The 22,218-nt window shown below is 35.6% G+C and overlaps 2 protein-coding genes and 1 pseudogene across 2 annotated transcripts; 2 read left to right on the forward strand and 1 right to left on the reverse strand.

The window, feature by feature from the left end:
• The first annotated feature begins 819 nt into the window (after window positions 1-819).
• LOC139182997 (olfactory receptor 6C3-like) lies at window positions 820-1,752 on the forward strand. Its single transcript, XM_070788725.1, has one exon. The coding sequence runs from the start codon at window positions 820-822 to the stop codon at window positions 1,750-1,752; it is 933 nt and encodes a 310-aa protein (XP_070644826.1).
• Window positions 1,753-12,219: 10,467 nt separating this feature from the next.
• LOC139182998 (olfactory receptor 6C1-like) lies at window positions 12,220-13,160 on the forward strand (annotated as a pseudogene).
• Window positions 13,161-16,446: 3,286 nt separating this feature from the next.
• LOC139183036 (olfactory receptor 6C3-like) lies at window positions 16,447-17,391 on the reverse strand. The gene has a single exon (XM_070788763.1). It carries the CDS (start codon window positions 17,389-17,391, stop codon window positions 16,447-16,449), a length of 945 nt encoding a protein of 314 aa, XP_070644864.1.
• Window positions 17,392-22,218: the final 4,827 nt, after the last annotated feature.

Consider the following 22,218-nt stretch of genomic DNA (forward strand, 5'->3'; position numbering starts at 1 on the left):
CACAGTCTTGTATATATATAAATTTTCTATATATATATGCATAGAAAATCTTAGATAATGTCAAACATTAATGATTTCAAAGGAATTATCAGATAAACCATTAAGTGAATGATATTTAATATATAAAATAATTATATTTTCTTGTAAGTAATATCTAATACCTATAGCCTATTCATGTTGATAATTACATTTATAAACTCCAATTTGCAAAACCAATATCATATTGTAAAGATTAAAAATAAAATTAAATTAAAAAATAAAGCTGGTAATTAAATTATCTAATCATTAAATATTTTAAAGTTTATTTTATTTGCTAAGAAAATCATGAATTGATTTCTTGTTCCATAAAAGGTGTTGTTACTTTATTCTTTTAAGTTTCATTTATATCTTATGATGGAATTAAGATCATCCACTTCTCTTTTAGATGGCAGTGTTTTCTAATACCTGACAAAAAATGATGTATGCTTTATAGGATTATCCCAACAAAACTGCAAGGACTTGCGTAAACTAGACAAAGCAAAAAGTATCAAATTCATTTATCATCTCTGAATAATATGACTCATATAAAGATTTCCTAACTTTTCCTGTTAGATTTAGAATAAGAGAACTATTATATAAAACATGACCCACAAATACATTTTAAGAAAAATTGTAAATAAGGTATTAAAAGAAAACAATATTGGCATGAATTAGATACAATGCTTTAGAAATGATGATGATATTGGTCATCATGAATTATATTTTTCCTCACTTCTTTTTAATACACTTTCTATCTAAATATATTTAAAAGAAGAAAAAAGAAGGGAAAAAGAGAAAGAAATGAACCACACAGTGATCACAGAGTTTGTCCTAGGCCTTTCTGATGATCCTGAGCTTCAGATTGTGATTTTCCTCTTTTTATTAATCACATATGTATTAAGTGTCACTGGAAACCTGACCATCATCACCCTAACCTGGGTGGACTCCCATCTCCAGACACCAATGTATTTCTTCCTCCGAAACTTCTCTTTCTTAGAAATCTCCTTTACTACTGTGTGCATCCCTAGATTTCTGGGGGCAATTATTACCAAAGACAAGACTATTTCTTACAACAATTGTGCAGCCCAACTATTTTTCTTTATTTTCATGGGGGTGACTGAATTTTACATTCTAACCGCCATGTCCTATGACCGCTATGTTGCCATCTGCAAGCCCCTGCATTATACAACCATCATGAGCAGGAAACTCTGCAGCCTGCTTGTGCTCTGTGCTTGGCTTGGTGGGTTTCTGACCATTTTCCCACCCCTTATGCTTCTCCTCCAGCTGGATTACTGTGCTTCAAATGTCATTGATCACTTTGCATGTGACTATTTCCCCCTTCTACAATTGTCTTGTTCAGATACATGGTTCCTAGAAATAATTGGTTTTTACTTTGCTTTGGTTACCTTGCTATTCACTTTGGCCTTAGTGATTTTGTCATATATGTACATTATCAGGACTATTCTGAGAATCCCATCTGCCAGTCAGAGAAAAAAGGCCTTTTCCACTTGTTCCTCTCACATGATTGTCATCTCCATCTCCTATGGAAGCTGTATATTCATGTATGCTAATCCCTCAGCCAAAGAAAAGGCATCATTGACAAAAGGAGTAGCTATTCTCAATACCTCTGTGGCCCCCATGCTGAACCCCTTCATCTACACCCTGAGAAACCAGCAAGTGAAACAAGCCTTCAAAGACATGGTCTATAAAGCAGTCTTTTCTGCCAATAAATGATTTTTTGGTCAACTTTAAAGGGCAGTTTGGTTAATTCCTGAAATTCCTTAAAGTCTGTATAACTATGGTTGGTCTTTATAGACCATATATTATTTTCCCAGTCTGCTGCTTCTACTTCCATTCCTGTTTCTCCAGTGTATTATTTTTTGACATTTAAAAATATAATAAGGTTATTTCTCATGCAGAACTTTTGTAAAAATGAAATGTATTTCTTTAATACATAACACAATGTGAAAGATGGTTTTAAGTCTCTTCAACAGTCCTTGAAAAGATCCTATGATACCACCTTGTACTTCAAATATAGAGTTTCAAAATGAATGTGTAATTTCCTGTGTATTTTCAAGATGGACATTAATATTTCCTATGGTTTAAAGAATCTATATATTCTGTGTGATATTATGTGTGAAGTGAAAATATCTCCTGTCATATCAACAAACAAGAAACGTCACAGCCATCAGCAATTTCTGGTCTCCAAATGTGAATGAGAGCTCCCAAAACTGAGAACCAGTAGAGTCTCATTCCCTCATGGTGATTGCTGAGTACCTGGGGGTGATGCAAGAAGTAGCCACTTGCAACTCTTTAAGGTGAACAAGGGAACTGGATTTGGCCCCAGATAGCTGAGAAGGAAATGGCAACCCACTCCAGTGTTCTTGCCTGGAGAATCCCAGGGACGGGGGAGCCTGGTGGGCTGCCATCTATGGGGTCAAACAGAGTCGGACACGACTGAAGCGACTTAGCAGTAGCAGTAGCAGCTGAGGTGTTTATGAAAGGAATTAATTCACTGGACCTAGAGGTTGCATCTTCCCATACCTAGAATGTTAAATTCCTTAATTTGATACCTGATCTTTGGTGTTCAGACTGCCTGCTCTCTTTGTTGCAAACTTGTATATAGTCTGACTCCCTCTCCTGTCTTCTTGAAGCAGTTTTCTCAGAGCTACTGAGATGCTGTTTCCTTGGCTCAGAGTCCTAAACATTCCCATCAAATAAAATAGCTCTCTTCTTTCAGGTTGTGACTATATATTTTTAGTCGGCATATGCTAAATTCAGTCCAAAGAGATATGTACTCATGCATCAGACTTTTAATGTCAAGATATTTATTTTGTGAAATTCAATACATGTTTTGAAGGTAAATATTGATCATGATATCATGTAATTTGTATATAATTCACATGTTTGCTATTATTTTGGAAAAAAATTCATTCAAATAATTCAGAATAAATTCAATAAAACTAAAACACTGTCACTTTCCTGAATTTAGTGATAATATTTATGATGGTTATTTTGATGTCTTTGTCAAATGTTTAAAAATCTCCATTTGTTTAGGGTAAAATTTTTGAGGTTTATTTTATTTGATTGGGTTATTTTCTGTTTCTTCTTTTCCCTTGTAACTTGGTGTTTTTACCTACACCAAGTGGCGGTTCAACCACCACTCCAGTATTTTGGAGTTGGATTTGTTCAGGACTTCATCATCATCAAGTCCACCAAGAGATTTGGGGGCATCTCACATATTTTATGAGGATGACTTTGGGATGCTTCAGAGGGCCCCTGACACAACACAAAGAGCTATTAAACCACCTGGGTTCATTAGACACATTAGGTTACATGGGAAATATTGTTGAAGGGATGATAAATCTTCTCAGATCATACTATACGGTTGACTTACTAATATATATATATATATATATATATATATATATATATATATATATATACTAAAATTATGTGGAATTTGCATAGATCTGATATACCCTGATAAAAATGTGCTCAATTATAATTCTAGTTATCATATTAGTGTTACATATCACAGCAATGGCCAAGCTACTTTGTCAATTGCAATTTAATCAGATTTTAACATGCCTTCTATGGTTTCACTGTGATGCCTTTGCAAGAATACAGCTATTTCAAGATTTGTGGAAAAGACTTTTCTAAGATTAATCAATAAAAAATTTTGTTTGTTTGTTATCTGGTAAACTGGTAACAGGATGGAATTTAGCCAATTCTCTATGTTAAGAGAACAAACTTTTCTTAGAATGAAGCTTTCAATAACAGATTATGAATTTCTTTGCCTTTAAGTATTTTATTTGTTTTTTAAATCTTTTGTTACTTTGGTAAAGTAAATAAGAATTATTAAAGATTATGATATATGTAAAAGCTCATTCTGCTTCTACAAGAAATAACCCTTCACTGTTAGACTTTTGCTATTTGATGTCCTTAAAACATGGCAACAATCTACTCCTAAATTAGAGACTTAAAAATGGGTTAACAATAGCTGTAAATATGAGTCAGGGCTATGGGAAATCTATGACGGCCGCTTGGATTTTTCAGGCTCCCTGACAAACCTCATTTTTATTTGATGGGATAAAGCCTTCTCTGGCTACAGGGTTAATGCCCTCACAATGACAAAAAAATTCTATTTCACTTAATATTAAGTTCTAGTTTTGTTAATTAAGGTGTGTGTTTACTACGACTCACTTCTGAGATAGTTCCTTACTGTTATGTTATATTGATAAAGGTTTAATTAAGTTATTAAAAAGGACACTCTAAGTTTGTTTCTTAAGCTTATCTCAATAGCCAACCTTTCGATGTACAACCAGGAGAGTCACACCTGTCTATAGTCCTTTAACCAAGTCAGATTACCCAGGGTGTGCTGGGCTATACCTAATGAAATTTCTTGACTTAAATTCTTGCTTGTGACCTTATTACCAGCTGCTAGCTGTACTATTTTCTATGTCTCTTGTATCAGAAGATTGTTTCTTATGTTAATAAATGTGTGACTGAGCCTGTGATAAAATGCTGATAAGCAGTTCCATGATATCAATGATTGTAATAGTGTAACTCTAGATATGGGAAGAAGCAACAAGAGGGACTATTTTCCTGGACCAAGAGGCTAGTAAGACAGGTATGGTCCAGAGACTCTCGCTGCTCACAAGACCTGGTCCAATAACAGCACCCTGAGTGGCCAATCAATGAAATCTTCCCTGGACCTGGAATGAGCCTTCCCAGCACTGTGGGGCACAATGGGCATGAAATGCACCCAAAGCATGGTCAATATGTGGACCCTGCTGACTAGGAGTTGGCACTTGCCAGCTGCCTCTACAAAGATTATATCATGACCACTGCAAGCCGCTGACCTTCAACACCCCTTAAAAGGAGCTCAGGATGGAGATCAGAAATAAGGCACTCTGTGCTCTGGGAAAAGCCCAGAAGAACTGGCCTTCAGATAGTCAGATGTTTTCAGGTAAAGATTTTATGAGCCCAAATTCTTGCATCTTCTTGTACCTAGAGAAACACTAATGTCATGAACAAATGTCTGGCCCTGGTTCTCCTGGCTAGCCCCTGAGCAGCTTTCCTACTTCTTTTAATCTTTGGGCCATGTACCTTTAAATTTTTTGTTAAGTTTGTTTCTTCTAGAATACAAGAAATCTCCAAGTGGTAGTACAATAAGAATATCCTCTGACCAACCCAAAGACAATGCTGAAACAAATCACCCTATCATTCCATGGACTCTCATCTCCCTCCATAAATGCACCCTGACAAAGAAGCAGGCAAAGGGAACCCAGAGCCCCATGACACCCCTGTACAGCCTGAAGAAGCCAGAGTGGTCATCGTTCCTCTTCTCCTGAGACTCAGTTCCCAAATGCCTAAGAGGGCAATAGGTAGATAGTTAGACATGAACAGGGTATCACAAGGGCCAAAGAATTGGCCCTAAAAATAAAGGAAGGGAGGAATGTGGTGACCCAGGGACTAAAAAGCAGATAAAACCAAGGAGGGTCTTGGAATGCAGGAACGGAAAAAGCAGACACATATGGTCCTTCCCTCCCCCATGTCATAACTATTAACGGATTTCAGGTCCTCCTGAGCAGTATAACCTGTCTCCCCTCCTACCCCACACAAGGAAGGTATTTGCCTTACTCTTCCCTACCCAATATGCATGGCTCATTCAATCAGCAAGTGACCCGCAAGACACCTATCCCATTCCTTGTACTTGTACCCTGGGTATAATAAAAGTGGACTAAGGACTGTTCAATGTTGGTTCTCCCTTGAGCTGGCTCAGTGTTCTAACAGCGTCTCTCATTCTTTTTTTCTTTCTTTTTTTAAAAAATTTATTTATTCTTTTATTGAAGGGTAATTGTTTTACAGAATTTTGCTGTTTTCTGTCAAAGCTCAACATGAATCAGCCATAGCTATACATATATCCCCTCCCTTTTGAACCTCCCTCCCAACTCCCTCCCAATCCCAACCCTTTTGATGCAGAGCCCCTGTTTGAATTTCCTGAGCCATACAGCAAATTCCCCTTGACTATCTATTTTACATATGGTAATGTAAGTTTCCATGTTGTTCTTTCTCACCCTTTCCTCCCCTCTCCCCATGTCCCTAAGTCTATTGCCTCTCAGCCTTTTAACTAAGATCAAGTGTAGTATCTCTTCTTATCAGCATCTCCCACTCTAATAAACTTTATTTCCCTCTCATTCTATATGTCTGGAAATTCTTTTCCAACCTGTGCACGGCCCACGACAATATCTTCTATATTTGTGTTTGGAGATTCCTTGGTAGGCTGATTAAAGTTTGGGTCATATCTATTTTGATCCTGTATTGTCCCTAGTGCTCCTATAGTATGTAAAGCTAGAAGAATCTCAATAAATATTTGTTGAATGAATAACAGTGATTGAGTCAATAGATGAGGTTTATTTAATTTTCTGGCCTTTCTAAAATTAGATTAAAAGGAATATGAGTTGTAAATTCCTGTAAAATTACTAGATTTTATGCTTTCCTTAAACACTGTAACACTGACAATCAATCAGATGAAAACAGGACCTCTGGTAGATCCTTCTCAACAGTTAGTACTATTATTATGGAAAAAATACCTGAAAAGTGTTTTGGAAGAGTTTGAACAGTTTAAAGTGCATTTAATCTAAAATTTCTCATAAATTTCATTGGAATTCACTGAGTATGATATTTGGTCTCATTCTTGTTTTTATTATGCTCTATTTGATTTTTAATTTTTCTTTTATTTAGTAGCACAGAGAGCAACTTTATAGAGACATTTTATCACATAAGAAAGAAAAATGTAATGTTTACTCATAAGATTCATTCATCATAGTAGTTTAGTCAGCAAGGGGGAAAGGTCTATTCTTCAGAAAAATGGTGATTTAGGATATTCAGGAAATCCCTTCCAAAATCCTGTACATTTAGATATCTTCACATAGCTAGTAAGCAAAATAATCCATATGCTTCTGCCTTAGTTCTCATGCTTTTCTATCTGTTTGGATATTATCTACAAAGTTTTCTGTTTCAGTAGTGATATAAATGTTGATAATATGTTTATAATCCTTAGTGTATTTCCTCTTGGCCCTGTTGTCACATTTGATTCGCTGGAGCATTTCCCATGAGCCTTAGCCATATGGTGGATAAAGCAACATTTGCCTCATGCAGGTTAAAATTCATATAGAAATCACATCCAGAAAGGACCACAGTAACTCCATATCTTGCTTCCCTTCACTGTGTTTGCTCCCATGGCTTCCATGTAACATGTATCAGGGAAATTTATCTATAGAAATAAAGTAATTTCAAATGTGGTGAGATAAAGTATTCTTAGAAATGCTCAATATCTTATCCTAAAATTGAAATAGTGATCAAGTTTTTAAAATAGCTTCAGTCACCTGAAGTGATGCATTTGTACAAAAAAAGGTAAGACTGTAAAGTAAAAGCCAATGACAACTTTTTCTTAGCATTGATTTATACATTCTTAGCTTAACTTTTCATTACATGGAGATGAATAATTTGGAGTTGCCTTTCTTTCTGTAAATACCAAGGGTTATGAAGAATGAGCACATTAATACTTTCTGTTTGTCTTACTAATTATTTATTCATTGTTAGAAAATTACTCTTTGAGTTTGGTCCTCTTCATTGAATATATGTTTGATAAATAACACATGCTTCAGTTCAAGCAGAAAGAATTTAGAATACCAATTTGACCATTTACTAGCTATATGATTTTGTTTACAATTTAGCCTCTCATTGTTAGGTTATTCAAACATTACACAAAAATATTGTTATGAGTCTGTTAGATAACTGCATAAATCTTATCATTGTCTCTCAAACGAGTTTCCTCAAAAATGGTTATTATTTTTTATATTGGGATCATCTTCCTCAAAAGTAATAATTGATTTTACTTTTAGGAATAATAATAAAAATAGTATTTACTCTGGGAATGCATGCTTTAAAATTTTTATATAATATCACTTTTCAAAAAAAAAAAAATATCACTTTTCTTTTAATTAAATTAGCCCTCATAATAATTCCATGAAATATAATAGTCATGTTCATAGTGGAAAAGAAACCTATAACAACCTATACAACTCAGAGAGTTGTATTTTTAATAATTTCTCTTGGAATACAAATCCCTAATAGCCTCACACATTTTTAACTAAAGTTAAGTCCTGATGCCATATTTTTATAAGAATTTATTTCCTTTTTAAGTTAAAAATTGTCTTCAGGCATAGATAATAGTTAAAACTGAGACAATTAGGGGAGAAGCAACATTTCTAGGAAAATATACAGATTTTGAGAGTGACTTAGGGCTTTACAGTTTTCCCTTCATTATTCCTATTCATACTTATTGGTGCTTTAATTTGATTTCCCTTTTCCATTAAGAAAGAAACAAGGACTTTTTTTTTTTTTTTTTTTAAATTAGGGGTCTGAGAGAAACAGGACTCTGAACTAATTGTAGGACTGGCAAAGGCAGTCATAAAGTAATAATCTGAAAATAATCTAAATTAACTCTTATGAGTTTTTTTTTTTCCCCCTTACAGTCATGATAATGTTTTTCCATGGTATTAGATGTCAGCAAACACATTCAGGAGTGGAATGAATCATTCTAGAAAAAGGTTAGGGTTGTTATAAAACCAGGCTATTACCCAGTATATCAAATTTAATAAATATTCTGTTCTCTTCTGTGACAAGTTATTCTAGCTTATAAACCTAACACCAAGAAAAAGATCCTCAAGTGAAAGGAAAAGATAAGGAAGTGGAATACTATGTCGTATGCAAAGGGTGAAAACTGCCTTGAGGATATATGTGTTCATAGAATTACTTACGATTTCCTTAGGAGTCTTAAAGTTATGAAGAGAAAATTCAGTACACATAGAGAATGTGAGAAGCTAATTTGTTTCCAATTATATTGTGGAATTTAGAGAGCTTCCCACTCGTGTCTCACAATTTATATAAAATAAGGAATGTAATCTTTAATAGACATTTAAATGTTGTCACTTTTTTAAATTGGTGAATTTGGGGAATGCTAGTGATCTTTTCTCAAAGAAGCCATGCTTACACTTTACTATGGAATAGCATATGTGTCATGAAAATCACTTCCAGTTATCTTATTTAACACAATGGCCAGCATTTGTTAATCATATAGGTTAATTTTCACTTTCAATGAGCCACATGCCTGTTTCGACAATGAGATCCAAGACACTGTTGCTAAGTCACTTCAGTCATATCTGACTCTTTGAGACCCTATGGACTGTAGCCTGCCAGGCTCCTTTGTACATGGGGATTCTCCTGGCTGAATACTGGAGTGGATTGCCATGCCCTCCTCCAGGGCATCTTCCCAACCTAAAGATGGAACCCACATCTCTTATGTCTCCTGAATTGGCAGGCATGTACTTTACCACCAGTGCCACCTGGGAAGCCCTTATCCAAGACACTAGAATTCATTACAAAGGAAGGGACAGAAAGGAATATGTAACTTGTTATCCTAAGTTCCATGGGACTAAGGGAAAAAAAAGCTTGAATGAGTTGTAAGGAAAAAAAAAAACTCGGAAATAGTGTCTTAGAAATTTGGATATATTCTTCATTACTTTACCAAAACCATCCCAGGGATGGTTAACACCTCACATTCCAGAAGTGGTTTACAGATCAGAGTCATCAGTTCCGTTCAGTTCAGTCGCTCAGTCATGTATGACTCTTAGACACAGTTGTTAATTATAGATGATTTTTGTTAACTGAGAACAATGACTTTTATATTTGTAAATATGTATCAAATTCTGGGTTGCCTGAATTTATTGAGGGAACTCAGCTTCCTTTTAACATAAATTCATTATTATTACCGTTAAATGGAATGACAAAATAAAGGTTTTCATTGCTATTTCATGTTTATACTAATACACTGACAAAATAGAGATTCTATTAAGGGAATATTAATGTAGATACTTCCCAGGTGGCACAGTTGGTAAATAATCTGTTTGCCAATGCAAGATTTGCAAGAGACTTGGGCTCAATACTTGGATGGGGAAGATCCCCTGAAGTAGAAGATGGCACCTGCACTCCAGTATTCTTGCCTGGAAAATTCTATGGGCAGAGGAGCCTGGTGGGCTACAGTCAATGGGGCTGCAAAGTGTTGGACACTTCTGAGAAACAGAAATGGACAGAAAATACTAGTAACATTTAGATGGCATAAATTTTGAAGAAAAAATATTCTCTGGAAGGTAATGTTTGTTTTCAGATATCCATATACTTTGGTTGAGAGCTTAGCTGAAGAGCCAATGGAGTGAAGCAACCATCTGTGGGATTATGACTGAACACCTCTAAGTGAGAGTCCTGCCCATGCAGAATGATATGTCAGCATCACAGGAGCCTTGATTGGCCTTGGATAGCTGGTTCCTCAACATCCCTGCTGGCAGGCCTCCCCCGGGGTCCCTAAGGGAGCGCCACCCTGTTCTTTGGGACCAGGGTCAGGTGCAGAGAGCCCTTCATCCTGGGACTGGGTGCAGGCAGAAAGGTAGTCACCCCATCACCCATCATGGCACCCAATTTGTAGGGAACCTGGTGCTAAACCATTCATAGATGACCTAATTCTGGTTTGGGATTTCCTATGTAGCAGAGCTGCATAGGACCCAACAAAATTTCATCTAGTCAAGGCTGTGGTTTTCCCAGTAGTTATGTATGGATATGAGAGTTGGACTGTGAAGAAAGCTGAGCACTGAAGAACTGATGCTTTTGAATTGTGATGTTGGAGAAGACTCTTGAGAGTCCCTTGGACTTAAAGGAGATCCAACCAGTCCATTCTAAAGGAGATGAGTCCTGGGTGTTCTTTGGAAGGAATGAGTCTAAAGCTGAAACTCCAGTACTTTGGCCATGTCATGCAAAGAGTTGACTCATTGGAAAAGACTCTGATGCTGGGAGGGATTGGGAGCAGGAGGAGAAGGGGACAACAGAGGATGAGATGGCTGGATGGCATTTCTGACTCAATGGACGTGAGTTTGAGTGAACTCCAGGAGTTGGTGATGGACAGGGAGGCCTGGCATGCTGCAATTCATGGGGTCGCAAAGAGTCGGACAGGCCTGAGCAACTGACCTGAACTGAGCTGACTGATGTAGCAGAGCAGCTCCGTTGCTGTTATCTAATGAAAGGTTCAATAATTTGGCCAGTTGATGCCAACATCTGACTCATTGGAAAAGACTATGATGCTGGGAAAGATTGAGGGCAGAAGGAGAAGAGGACGTCAGAGGCATGGCATCACCATGGCATGATGGCATGGATGACATCACCAATGCAATAGACATGAACTTGAGCAAACTCTAGCAGATAGTGAGGGACAGGGAAGTCTGGCGTGCTGCAGTCCACAGGGTCACAATGAGTCAGACACTATTTGGAGACTGAACAACACATTTTGTTTCCTTAACTCATAACACAGATGCAATCTACTAAACATCCACTCTGCCTCCTCTCTTGACTAATATCTGAGAATACTGCTGAAGCAAATCCATTGTCAGGATTCCTTTATTCCATTATTTGGGGCCTTAGAAGAGGAGTATGAGGTTGGGAAGTTAATATGAGTCTAAGTGGAAACTTAGAAAACTGTCAGGTTATTAAATATTTCATTCCAATGACTTTCATTTTGGAGACATATCCACTGGGTGACTTTTTCCTGACACATTTAGGTTTTCTATATTACAGTAGAGAATAGCAATACAAGGAACCAGCTGACACAAACTAGGATAGGATGATTTTATGGGGCTTGAAAAAAGACGAAGTCTTTCCCAACAAGGAGGGAATCCTCTAAGAGTGGGGGGTGGGGCATTTTACAAGTCAAGAGGTAGCATTTATTTTACTGTATTTCCTAGGTTTTAGAAAGATCTAGGGGATGACCCCTGCTTTTTCAATTCAGGTATGTGATTTGGATAAGATTTTTAAAAATTATTTCTACTTTGATTCCAACCTGTAAAACAGGGATTTGATAAAGAAATATTCTATGTGAAACACACATATTGGTATATGGTAAAAACTTACTTTAAAGTAAGTTACCTATTTTTTTTTACCTTGTTTTTAAAAATCTCCTGAATTATGTTAGCATGGCATAGTAAGTTTACTTTCAGAGACAAATCCCATTGTTATACATGGATAATCCCCTTTTCTGTGTCTTCCCTTTGTGTTTTCTCCTGATGGTTACTTAAAAGAAGAAGTAAAATGAGAAACAACACAGAAATAAGAGAATTTATCCTCCTGGGACTGTCGGATGACCCACAACTTCAGGTTGTGATGTTTGTCTTTCTGCTCATCACCTACATGCTCAACATCACTGGGAACTTGACCATTATCACCCTGACCCTGCTGGATATCCACCTCCAGACCCCCATGTATTTCTTCCTCAGGAGTTTCTCCATATTGGAAGTTTCATTCACAACTGTCACTATTCCCAAGTTCTTGTCCACCATTATTACGGGAAATAAAACTATCTCTTTTAATGATTGTATGACTCAGTTATTTTTTTTTTCATTTTCTTGGGAGTCACTGAGATTTACCTTCTAGTTGCCATGTCCTATGACTGCTACATTGCCATCTGCAAACCGCTGCATTACTTGACCATCATGAATCACAGAGTCTGCACGCTGCTTGTCTTGGCCTCTTGGCTGACTTCATTCTTAATTATATTCCCATTACTCATGTTCTTCATACAGCTTGATTACTGTAAGTCCAATGTTATCAACCATTTTACTTGTGATTATTTCCCTTTATTATACCTTTCTTGTTCAGACACCAAATTCCTAGAGATACTGGGGTTTTCCTGTGCTGTGTTTATCCTCTTGTTCACTTTAGCATTAATAATTCTGTCCTACACATATGTCATCAGAACAATTTTGAGGATCCCTTCTACTACTCAGAGGACAAAGGCCTTTTCCACGTGTTCGTCCCACATGATTGTCATCTCCATCTCTTATGGCAGCTGCATTTTCATGTATGTGAATCCATCTGCAAAAGACAGGGTCTCTTTGAGCAAGGGAGTGGCTGTGCTAAATACCTCAGTAGCACCCATGCTGAACCCCTTTATCTACACTCTTAGGAATCAGCAAGTCAAGAGAGCCTTCATGGACATGGCAAGGAAGACTATGTTTTTCTCAAGGAAATGAAAATATAAAAGTCCCTGTTTCATGAATTCGAGGCATATGAATGAAGAGCAATTAAATTAAACTCCAGGTTTTTCAAAATTTATTAATATCCACACAGCCTCCCTAGATTCATTTTCATCATTTATATTTTTATTGTCAGCAGTTTACTAAGGATATTTGCATATGTGTATTTTATTTTTGCCATTTAAATTTGAACTTTTCATATATGTACATATATATATACATACACATTTTTTTTTTCCATTCAGATTGCAAACCTTCTCTCATGTACTTTTCTTCTGGTGAAATTTTAAAATGCAAGAGATAATAGCATTTTGTGATTTCACCAGAATTACTCTTTTCAGTAATTGAGTAAATATTGTATCATGTTTAATCTTATTTTTTTATTACCACACAAGGATAATAAACATAATCTTACAGTCTCATTAGAACATTACATATACTCTCCTTTTCATATTGTGGCCAATTTAGGAACTATGTGGAAAACAGTACAACGGACAAGAATGATGTAGTTACACTTTCTTGAGAAATCAAATAACTTTCTCATTACTTAGTTTAATATTTTCTGTGCTGTATAATTTATCAACTCAAAGACTATTATAATGAAGAAAACATGAAAGCTATTAGGGAAAACTATGAAATAGCCTCCACTTCTTGGGGAACTCCAAAATTAGCATATGTATCATAATAATTCTTTTAAAATACCTGAAGAAATTATCAATTAAAAACAATACACAACGTGAGAGTTGCAAGTTAAATTTTATTTGGAGCAATATGAGGATTGCAATCCGGGAGACAGACCTCAGATATCTGTGAGAAACAGATGTAAAGAGGTATAGGGGAAGGACAGTATATATATATGATTTGTTAAAAGTGGAGTACATGTATTCAAGCACATTTCTTTTTGTAGAAAGTTTCTGGTCGTCTCATGAAAAGTCTGCTAGTTATGAGAAACAATCATCACCATGAAGAATTTTAGTGTTTTTGTTGATATGAGGAGATACAAGAATTGGGCTCATAAAATCAGCTCCTGAGGCTGTTGAACTATCTGAAGGCCTGTCCTGCCAGTTTTCCCAGAGCACAAAATCCCTCAGTCCTGCTCTCCACACTGAACTCCTTCAGGCGGTGTTGAACATCAGCAGCTGCACAGCACATAATTTAACCCTTGCAGAGACAGATGGCAAGCACTCATGACAAGTGCCAATTTGTAGCTGACAAAATAAATATTACTGGATACCAAAGATGACCACATTTACTGTGGTCAGTTGTATATTTGAATAAAAGCTTGATGTTAAGCTGATCTTTTGATAATCAGTAGCTAAGGGGTGTTATAACTTTCTCATATTTGTGACTATTCTGAGATAATAGCTTGTACATACAATTCTTTTAACTGCCTCTTTAAGTGATATGCCTAATCAATAGGAGTAAAGAAGGTAACAAGAGCAAAGTTTTACCATATATAAACTTGAGGGTTTTTGTTAAAAATGCTTATTTAAGCATTATCATATTGGAAAATGTACTGATCAGAATTTATATGAATAATCATGCAAGATCATGCAATTCTGGCCCTAAACACTTTTTTCTTTTCTGTTTTCCATGAAGTCGAAAATTTATATAATGATGAAAGGTACTCAAACTCATCCCTTATTTTTTTTTGTTTTTTTTTTTTAATTTTATTTTATTTTTTAAGTTTACAATATTGTATTGGTTTTGCCATATATCAACATGAATCTGCCACACGTACACATGTGTTCAGGATAGGGAACACACCCCTCATTTTTAAACCATTATTATACAAAGACTGTAACCATAACTCAGAGGCAAGTTTTTCCTGATATTTACATACCATACTCAATTGAGAGTCTTAGATCTATCATTTGATGAAACACAAGAAAAACAACTTATAAAAATAATACTGAGTATTCCACATTGTAGGGAAGTCATGCCATTACTTTCTCCTTCGCTCATGCTGAAACATTTATAATTTCTAAGCTCACAGTATTTTCACCATGTGAAAATACTGAAGTTTAGACTTGATTGAGGATTGTGAGTTCTTATTCACTCAATAAATATATACCATAAATAATAGATAGGTTAGTTCTGGGAATTAAAAATCTTTAAAAATTTTACAAAATTTATATAGGAGCCTACGCTGATATTATCAGATAATGCAGCTCTCTACATCATTCTATACAAAATCTTTGGTGTTTAATTTAAATGTTTGTTATCAGTATAATCATTTTGATTATCAATAGCAGGGATCAACACAAACTTTTTCTGTAAAAGGGTAATACATTAATAATTTAGGGTTTGCAGGCATAGTGTCCCTGATGCAATTACTCAGTTCTTCCTGTCTTTATTTTTGATGCAGCTATGAGCAACATGTAAATGAAAGGGCTCAGGTGTGTTCAATAAAACTTTTAACAAAAATAGGTGGTGGGTCAGATTTCCCAGTGAGCGAAGGATTGTCCACCAACCTCCTGTCTTAGAATTTTACTAAACATTGACCCATATATTATTTCTTATTTAAAATAAGGTAGTATGACTAATAGGTCCATCTAGTCAAAGCTATGGTTTTTCCAGTAGTCATGTATGGATGTGAGAGTTGGACTATAAAGAAAGCTGAGTGCTGAAGAATTGATGCTTTGAAATGTTGTGTTGGAGAAGACTCTTGAGAGTTCCTTGGACAGCAAAGTGATCCAAATAGTCCATCCTAAAGGAAATCATTCCTGAATCTTCATTGGAAGGACTGATATTGAAGCTGAAACTCCAATACATTGGCCACCTGATGTGAAGAACTGACTCATTTGAAGAAACCCTGATGCTGGGAAAGAAGGAAGGTGGGAGGAGAAGGGGACAAGAGAGGATGAGATGGTTGGATGGCATCACTGACTCAATGGACATGAGTTTGAGTGAACTCTGGGAGTCGGTGATGGACAGGGAATTCATGGTGTCGCAAAGAGTCGTACACGACTGAGTTATTGAACTGAACTGAACTGAACTGAAGAGTGAAATTTTCAGAAATCCACATTATTCCTGAGATTCGTTTTCTCAAACAAAATGTCTTATGTTGTAACATTTTATACTTCATCAAAAACATATGAATAAAAAAATTTACAGAAAATTCTGAAGCAATATTCAGCTTTATCCAATTTATTTGGTTCAACTTGCGGGGAAGTTCAGAATAGGAATAAATAAAAAGGAATCATATAACTGTAGTGAAAGAGTTTTGAGAGAATATGAATGAAGAAATAATTGACCAGAACTTTATTTTTTAATGCTACAGTTAGTTGCATTTACTGGAGAAAAAGATAAACTTTTGGATGGTATCCTTAAAGGCTTGCTTCACTTGCTGGTTCCTCAGTGTACATATAAACGGATTCATCATAGGAGCAACACAAGTATTCAGAATTGCTACTTCTTTCATCAAGGATGCCTTTTCTTTTGCTGAAGGGTTGATATACACAAATATACAGCTTCCATAAGAGATGGAAATGACAATCATGTGAGAGGAGCATGTAGAAAATGCCTTTTTCCTCTGACTGGCAGAAGGCAGCCTCAGAATTGTCTTGATGATGAACATGTAGGATAGAATTATTAATGCCAAAGTAAAAAGCAGAATCACTATTGCAGAGTAAAATCCAATCGCTTCAAGGAGCCATGTGTCTGAGCATGATAGTTGCAAGACAGGGAAATAGTCACAAGTAAAGTGATCAATGATATTAGAACCACAGTAATCTAACTGGAGAAAAAGAATAACTGGTGGGAAGATGTTTAAGAACCCTGCCAGCCAAGCACAAAAGACAAGCAACACACAGAATCTGTTGTTCATGATGGTTGTGTAATGCAGGGGTTTGCAGATAGCTACATAGCGATCATAGGACATGGCAGTTAGAAGATAAAATTCAGTGATACCCAAGAAAATGAAGAAAAACAGCTGAGTTGTACAATTGTTGTATGAAATTGCTTTGTCCCTGGTGATAATTGTGCCCAGAAATCTAGGAATACAGACAGTTGTAAAGGAGATTTCTAATATAGAGAAGTTCCTGAGGAAAAAATACATAGGTGTCTGTAGATGGGAGTCCACCAAGGTGAGAATGATGATGGTCAAATTTCCAGTGACACTTAATATATATGTGATGATTAAAAAGAGAAAAATCACAATCTGAAGCTCTGGGTCATCTGATAGCCCCAGAAGAATGAATTCTGTGGGTCGTGTGTGGTTTTTCATTTCTGATTATTTTCTCTCTCATTAGAACAGAAAATGTATGCTCTCCCTGAAGTTGCTCAGTCATGTCTGACTCTTTGCAACCCTATGGACTGTAGCCTACCAGGCTTCTCTGTCCAATCAAATTTTCCAAGCAAGAGTACTCGAGTGGGTTGCCATTTCCTTCTCCAATATGCTCTCCCTATAGGACATAAAAAACGTTAAAAGATATTTGCGGATAGAATACAAAAGTTTTAAAGCTTCCATCATGAAGTAGTGTTTGACATTGAAAACCTCTCTTCCCATACAGTAACTTCTCCAGTTTCCTTTCAACCTTTCATTCAAGTAATGAATATTATCTGAAGTTAAATATTGAGCTCTCATCTTCAAAAATACACTCTCACAGGCCATGGATGAAATAAAAGTTACGTGTTAACATTTAAACTGGGACATTTCTTCTACTGTTTTCTTTATTAAGACTTCAAATTATTCTTTAAAATATTTAGCTTCTTTGGTGATAATATGATAATATTTAATTTATTCTTCTCCTTTCCTCAGTATTATAAAAACCAGTATGCTTTGTAGATAATCTAAATACAGAGTTTATAATCTTACAGAGGCTATGTAGCCCTCTTCCACATTTATATATATTTTTTAATTTAATTTTATTTTTAAACTTTACATAATTGTATTAGTTTTGCCAAATATCAAAATGAATCCATCACAGGTATACATGTGCTCCCCATCCTGAACCACCCTCCCTCCTCCCTCCCCATACCATCCCTCTGGGTCGTCCCAGTGCACTAGCCCCAAGCATCCAGTTGAAGCCCACTTTGTTTAGGAAACTTTCACAAGTTTAAATGACTCTTGTACATAGTAAATATCTCACTTTAGAATACGTGTTTTCCATGGGAATATTTTTTTGGTGTTCTCTACTTTTATGGGTTTGGTTGATGCAACCCTTTCCCACATCATTGTTTTCTATTTCTGATAAAAGGCCGGAAGGAAAAGAGAGTGTAACTTCTGCTACTAAAATAAATATTGTGTAAAAATAGTTTAGTTCATGCACTGAGCACATCAGTTTTCTTTTGTTTTACAATATGCTTTAGAAAGTGACTAAGTAGATGGTCAAAACTTTTACTGGGAAGCAGATATTCCTTTACGTAGAGAAGGTCATTTCATTTCTGTAACAGAAAACCATTTAACTTAAGAAAAGTTAATGAAAAGCCCTAGACTTATTGCTGCGCTGGTTCTTTAGGACTCTATGAATAGTTTTCTTGTTAGTAAATAATCACATTTTAATATCAAAAAGGTTTTGAATTCACAAACCCATAAACAAATGCTATTTTAAAACATTTTAATGAGAAGGAATCATATTATTATACCGGAAAATATCAAAGATACTTACTCCCTGGTTCTTCTTGATGATTTAGGCTCAAATTTTAAAGCCTGATTACTTCCATATTTAGATAAATTCAGAGTTGGTGAATTGAGTTGGCAACTTATTTGGTTTCTTTTGTACTCTCAAATCAAGTATGGTGATTTAACTTTGTTTTGGCTCTCAAGGTTTATAGTTCTCATTATGTTTAGACTGGTAATATTTGACCCACAATATCCTTCATTCCTGCTGCTGCAAAATTTGAGGAATATTTTCATTATAATGCAATGCATAGTTGCTCTTTGTCTGTTACCCAAGCTCTGTGTAAAAACTTAATTACACCTGGGCAGACTCATAAAGTACTTCTTACACTTGCTCCTTTTCATATAATATGAAACACTACTTACTAAGACATTTTCTTTGTATTAATGCAAAGATTTTATGTGAATATTTTGTAATTCTATGATAATCTATCTATACAATTTAAGTAACATTTTCCTTAGGCTTCAGAGCCTAACATATTCTACAAATTCTTCTTTGAAAAACAGAAAATAGGAATGTTCTTCTCTATGTATGTCATACACATGGAACTGGATTTATTTTATCTGTCTCCTGTTAGCCCAGGGGAATCTAAGCAAAGAGAGCGCCAATGAGGCATCATTAAAAGATACATGTGAATCAGTTTTGTAAATATGGATAAAAAAAAATGTAAAAAGGCAAAATGACTGAGATACATGAGGCAACTTCAGAAACAGCATGTGATATTGAGTGCATGAAATTTAATTTATATCCTGCAACTTTACTATATTCATTGATTAGTTCTAGTAATTTTCTGGTGGAGTCTTTAGGGTTTTCTATGTAGAGGATCATGATATCTGCAAACAGTGAGAGTTTTACTTCTTCTTTTCCAATTTGGATTCCTTTTATTTCTTTTTCTGCTCTGATTGCTGTGGCCAAAACTTCTAAAACTATGTTGATTAGTAATGGTGAAAGTGGGCACCCTTGTCTTGTTCCTGACTTTAGGGGAAATGCTTTCAATTTTTCACCATTGAGGATAATGTTTGCTGTGGGTTTGTCATTTATAGCTTTTATTATGTTGAGGTATGTTCCTTCCATTCCTGCTTTCTGGAGAGTTTTTATCATAAATAGATGTTGAATTTTGTCAAAGGTTTTCTCTGCATCTATTGAGATAATCATATAGTTTTTATTTTTCAATTTGTTAATGTGGTGTATTACATTGATTGATTTGCGGATATTGAAGAATCCTTGCATCCCTGGGATAAATCCCACTTGGTCACGGTGTATGATCTTTTTAATGTGTTGTTGGATTCTGATTGCTAGAATTTTGTTAAGGATTTTTGCATCTATGTTCATCAGTGATATTGGCCTGTAGTTTTCTTTTTTTGTGGCATCTTTGTCAGGTTTCGGTATTAGGGTGATGGTGGCCTCATAGAATGAGTTTGGAAGTTGACCTTCCTCTGCAATTTTCTGGAAGAGTTTGAGTAGGATAGGCATTAGCTCTCTCTAAATTTTTGGTAGAATTCAGCTGTGAAGCCATCTGGACCTGGGCTTTTGTTTGCTGGACGATTTCTGATTACAGTTTCAATTTCCATGCTTGTGATGGGTCTGTTAAGAATTTCTGTTTCTTCCTGGTCCAGTTTTGGAAAGTTGTACTTCTCTAAGAATTTGTCCATTTCTTCCACGTTGTCCATTTTATTGGCATATAATTGCTGCTAGTATTCTCTTATGATCCTTTGTATTTCTGTGTTGTCTGTTGTGATCTCTCCATTTTTGTTTCTAATTTTATTGATTTGATTTTTCTCCCTTTGTTTCTTGATGAGTCTGGCTAATGGTTTGTCAATTTTATTTATCCTTTCAAAGAACCAGCTTTTGGCTTTGTTGATTTTTGCTATGGTCTCTTTTGTTTCTTTTGCATTTTTTTCTGCCCTAATTTTTAAGATTTCTTTATTCCTACTAACCCTGGGGTTCTTCATTTCTTCCTTTTCTAGTTGTTTTAGGTGTAGAGTTAGATTATTTATTTGACTTTTTTCTTGTTTCTTGAGGTATGCCTGTATTGCTATGAACTTTCCCCTTAGGACTGCTTTTACAGTGTCCCACAGGTTTGGGGTTGTATGTTTTCATTTTCATTCATTTCTATGCATATTTTGATTTCTTTTTTGATTTCTTCTGTGATTTGTTGGTTATTCAGCAGTGTGTTGTTCATCCTCCATATGTTGGAATTTTTAATAGTTTTTCTCCTGTAACTGAGATCTAATCTTACTGCATTGTGGTCAGAAAAGATGCTTCGAATGATTTTAATTTTTCTGAATTTACCAAGGCTAGATTTATGGCCTGGAATGTGATCTATCCTGTAGAAGGTTGCATGTGCGCTTGAGAAAAAGGTGATATTCATTGTTTTGGGATGAAATGTCCTATAGATATCAATTAGGTCTAACTGGTCTATTGTATCGTTTAAAGTTTGTGTTTCCTTGTTAATTTTCTGTTTAGTTGATCTATCTATAGGTGTGAGTTGGGTATTAAAGTCTCCCACTATTATTGTGTTATTGTTAATTTCTCCTTTCACACTTATTAGTATTTGTCTTACATATTGCGGTGCTCCTATTTTGGGTGCATATATATTTATAATTGTTATATCTTGTTCTTGGATTGATCCTTTGATCATTATGTAGTGACCTTCTTTGTCTCTTTTCACAGCCTTTGTTTTAAAGTCTATTTTATCTGATATGAGTATTACTACTCCTGCTTTCTTTTGGTCCCTATTTGCATGGAAAATCTTTTTCCAGCCCTTCTCTTTCAGTCTGTATGTGTCCCCTGTTTTGAGGTGGGTCTCTTGTAGACAACATATGTAGGGGTCTTGTTTTTGTATCCTTTCAGCCAGTCTTTGTCTTTTGGTTGGGGCATTCAACCCATTTACTTTTAAGGTAATTACTGATAAGTATGATCCTGTTGCCATTTACTTTATTGTTTTGGGTTTGAATGTATACACCATTTTTGTGTTTCCTGTCTAGAGAATATCCTTTAGTATTTGTTGGAGAGCTGGTTTGGTGGTGCTGAATTCTCTCAGCTTTTGCTTGTCTGTAGAGCTTTTGATTTCTCCTTCATATTTGAATGAGACCCTTGCTGGGTACAATAATCTGGGCTGTAGGTTATTTTCTTTAATCACTTTAAGTATGTCTTGCATTCCCTCCTGGCTTGAAGAGTTTCTAATGAAAGATCAGCTGTTATCCTTATGGGAATTCCCTTGTGTGTTATTTGTTGTTTTTCCCTTGCTGCTTTTAATATTTGTTCTTTGTGTTTGATCTTTGTTAATTTGATTAATATGTGTCTTGGGGTGTTTCGCCATGGGTTCATCCTGTTTGGGACTCTCTGGGTTTCTTGGACTTGAGTGATGATTTCCTTCCCCATTTTAGGGAAGTTTTCAACTATTATCTCCTCAAATATTTTCTCATGGT

Source organism: Bos indicus, chromosome 5, assembly GCF_029378745.1.
Source record: "Bos indicus isolate NIAB-ARS_2022 breed Sahiwal x Tharparkar chromosome 5, NIAB-ARS_B.indTharparkar_mat_pri_1.0, whole genome shotgun sequence".
Taxonomy (NCBI): domain Eukaryota; kingdom Metazoa; phylum Chordata; class Mammalia; order Artiodactyla; family Bovidae; genus Bos; species Bos indicus.